At 33.6% G+C, this 3,814-nt stretch overlaps 2 protein-coding genes across 3 annotated transcripts in view; one reads left to right on the top strand and one right to left on the bottom strand.

The window, feature by feature from the left end:
- The window catches only part of LOC106109312 (telomere-associated protein RIF1-like), a 9,650-nt gene extending 7,231 nt beyond the window's left edge, over nt 1–2,419 (bottom strand). For both annotated transcript variants that reach the window (XM_013290763.1, XM_013290764.1), the window contains exons 1-5: nt 2,323–2,419; nt 1,898–2,139; nt 1,528–1,764; nt 949–1,199; nt 71–854 (exon numbers count right to left, since the gene is read on the bottom strand). In XM_013290763.1, coding sequence (XP_013146217.1) covers nt 71–854; nt 949–1,199; nt 1,528–1,764; nt 1,898–2,137 — 1,512 coding nt within the window. In that variant the 5' untranslated portion in view covers nt 2,138–2,139; nt 2,323–2,419. The remainder of the gene's footprint in view (nt 1–70; nt 855–948; nt 1,200–1,527; nt 1,765–1,897; nt 2,140–2,322) is intronic.
- A 983-nt stretch (nt 2,420–3,402) lies between these two features.
- Nucleotides 3,403–3,814, top strand: part of LOC106109135 — a 5,058-nt gene continuing 4,646 nt past the window's right edge. The window contains exon 1 of the mRNA XM_013290538.1: nt 3,403–3,814. Within this exon, the coding sequence (XP_013145992.1) occupies nt 3,707–3,814 (108 nt within the window). The 5' untranslated portion in view covers nt 3,403–3,706.

Below are 3,814 nucleotides of genomic sequence, written 5' to 3'. Positions count from 1 at the left end.
ATTAAAGCGGGATCTACCACTGTTGGTCTATAGCAAAAGCCATCTACTTAAACCTTAACTTTAAACTTACCTGTAGCAGCACTTGTAGCATTTGCAAAAGCTCATAAAATAGATTGTACTTTGTAGTACAATTAGGTATTTTAGAAATATCTGCAATTATTGACTTCCAAATACATTTGAAGTGTTGAGTCACAGAATCACTGTCATCATCCACACATATTCTTATTGTTATTGTCAGTGAGTTCGTCAAAAGTCTCCAATGATCAACTAATACATCATGCGTAAGTATTTTATTGTTGAGTTTAGGCATATAAACAACACAGTCACAATCGGTATGTCCTATTATATACGAAAATGCTTCAAGAACTTGTCTTTTCGTGTTAATTGTCAGCAAACCTGGTGCGGAAACAGGCTTGTCACCTACACTCGGCTTACCAAAACAGAAGAACATAAAAGGAAGTAAAACTATATGAGATAAGCTTCCTATTTTGCCTTCGAAACTTCTTATTAGATGCAACCATGTATTCAGTTTAGCAAGTGCTGTCTCTTCAACTTTGGCATTATTTGATGCCAATGGAATTATCAGCAATCTCAGTCTTTTGTTAACATATGGCTCATTGGCTTCAACTGCAAAGTTATCGATCAATGCATTCCAGCACTGGAATGCTCGGCATCTATTCTTCACATTCATTTTAAATGCAGTTTCTACTACTGGCAGCATAGAGTTAATTGGGCTACCAAAAGAGCTCATATTCTTTGTAATTTGGCTTTTGAGTAATTTCGTAAAAATTATCCACAATCTGTACCAAACTTCATTTCCAGCTTCTAATAGATTTTGCATAATTTTTGGATACCTAAAAAACATTACAATAAAAATTGTGGTTTTAATGGTCAATTTAAAAAGAATAAAGCCGTGAATTAATTAAATGAATTCTATATTGTACTTACTTATGTGGTGTATAAATACACTCTAATACTACAAGCCAGGTGGGATTATTAGAATAATCAAATCGGATTAACTCCTCTGCAAGCATTTCTAATGTCTCTACTGCCATTGCATTTTTTACAGCAGCAGTTTTGACAGAGGCCATTACCGTTGGCACCACTTTAGAGAACCAAATCTCAATACCTTCTTTCACAAATGTTGCCTTTTTGTCAGGTGGTAAAATTTTTAATAACTTGTTAATTATATTTAAAGCCTGAAATAAAAAACACAAATAGATATAAAGCAATTTTAGTAAAAAAAGTTAAGATCTCATAACATATGTTTGTCATTGCAAGCTTTAATATTGAATGAGGTCAAAAATTTCTTTTATTATATATTTTCTCTTCCCTTCTTCTTTGCCATTTTGGCAAATTTATGGGGCTGCTTGCTTGTTGTAGGGGGTTACCGCTGTGTGATATATAAAAAAAAATCAATTGACATTGTGCATGAGACCTGTGACCACACTTCATACTTTATGGAATGTAGGTAAAGCATTCCCAGTTTAATTCCGATGTCTTTGTGTATACAATAAGTATACTAACCTGCAATCTTATAAGCAATGGTATCCTTTGATGGCAGTACAAATTAAGCATCTCAATAATCTCAATATAATGATCAACAGCTAAAGTAATTAACACATTGTCAGGGTAGGAGAGTATTATTTCAAAACATAACACCTTCAGTTCATCCATCTTATTAAACAGGGCTGTTGTTTTGATAATATGTAAAATAGCATTAGCTGATGGCACAAGATCTGGTACTTCATGAATGCTTCCCGTCTGAAACAGTAATATAATTAAATGTTCAAATAAACAATTTCTGAGTGGAATAAAGTATTACAGTAGATTTTGAAAATGTTGTATAGTGGCAAAGGTAATTTATGTGTTGAAATGTAAAATTATTTTTGCATACCTTGACTTTATTTAACAAAGTACCCAAGACATTTAGTGCTTGAAATGGGTTTTTCATAATATCTTCTTTAAGGTCACGTATGCATACTGTCAACAGACGCTCCAATATTGTCACGTTTATGTTATTATTTTTTTCTAAGGCATCTTGTATTACTTGATAATTTGCTTCATCTATAGTAAAGTCGTCTAGGTGTTCGAGGAGTCTTTCTAAATCTGGACTAACTGCTATATCTTCTGGCATGGCTGTAATGTTTTAAAGTAAATAATTTTTATTTATTAATATGTTTATCTAAAAGTTATATATACAAAATATTGGACTAGTTTGGGTTTAACAGATATAGCATGCAACCAAACTTAGCATCGGCACATATTCAAAGAAAGCATTCCGTATTGAAACTGAACTAATTTAAAATAATGAATACCTACTTAATTCGAAAGTTGATACTTCTTTAGAACTAATAACACTTTATGTAAAGAAATTCATTTCATCAACACACACAACACAACTTTGACATATAACGCATTTCTGGCGCGAATAAAGACAAATGAATCCAATTGCCAGTTCAAAAATATTTTTAAATTTACAAAAACGGACGAAGCCGAAATAAATATAATAAACAATTTATTTCAGTTAACTTAAGACTTAGTTTATATTGTAAACTAACTAAAATATATGCTTAATCATTAAGTATAACCTTACAATGTCATATGTAATTTATCAAAATCACACCTCAATAGCACTCATACACAGTAGGATCCAGGAATTCGTTGAAGTTCTTCAAATGGATATCGTAGCTTCATGGCTCATGTATCACATTCTGAAATGCATAAAGTGCATTTCTTCTACCTTTTTTGTCTTAATTCACACAATAACCCATCGAGGTAATACACAACGTTATAAGCAATAAATATCTATCTAAGGTACGTAGGTACCTTCCTGCAAGTGGGAAAAATTATATTATTATATTATCACATTTTTTAGCCATTGTTAGTACTGTTTTATACTTCGTCGACCGAATTATGGACAAAGGCTATATTTTATTGATTGCGCAGTTTCCTAAAAATCCCGCGACGCTGCTGAATGGATTTCTTCTGCACCTTCTTTCATGTTTGCTATTTCGCTATCGGTGCTCATTAATCAGTAATTTTCAGTATATCGATAGTTTCGTTTTATAATGCTTAATATAACGACGTTTCTAACTAAATTGGAACGTGAAGAATTATTTTTATAATTGAAAAAATTTAAAGTTAAAGAAGAATTCTTAAGAAAATTATGTGGATAACATTTTATATCAATACTTCCAATTAATAGGAATGCAGAACAAAAGTAAATAATATATAGCTGATAAGGCCCAACGAAAGAGAAGTCTATTTGCATGCGCATATTAAAGATGCCAAGAAAAAAACACACCGCTTTCAAAGTTCGCGTGCTAACTCGCAAGTTTACATGCATTCCTCTCTAAACATCACCACATCTTCAGAAGCGCGCAATACAATGATAGCCAACGCCGTAGACCTGCAAATACATGCATTGGCTCACTGCTCACGCTTATTCGAAGGCAAATCGTCTGCGAATACACACGCGTGCCGTGTCGCTGTCTACCGCCAGTTCCATAGAGCCTAACGTTCTCAAGTTACGTGATAAGAATTGATGTTAGTGTTTTCGTGTGGCCATAAATTACAAACAAGACCATGTGTGGTTAGAACGTGCAAACTCGTATTAATGGTAATGTTTCCAAATTAAGCGACCGTAGTTGCGGAGCGGTAAATGTGTTCATTAAACGTATTTAGTTAGAGTTTGACGATAGTGATGCCTGGACACACTGGAAGCCCGTACTGGGCGGCAGTGGACTTCGACAGTGAAGGTGATGATAATCAATCGCCACAATCACATCGCCGACTGTACCTCGACCCTTGG

This window comes from Papilio polytes, unplaced genomic scaffold (genome assembly GCF_000836215.1).
Source record: "Papilio polytes unplaced genomic scaffold, Ppol_1.0 DF821289.1, whole genome shotgun sequence".
In the NCBI taxonomy this organism is placed as follows: domain Eukaryota; kingdom Metazoa; phylum Arthropoda; class Insecta; order Lepidoptera; family Papilionidae; genus Papilio; species Papilio polytes.
This window is presented reverse-complemented; position numbering and strand designations above follow the sequence as displayed.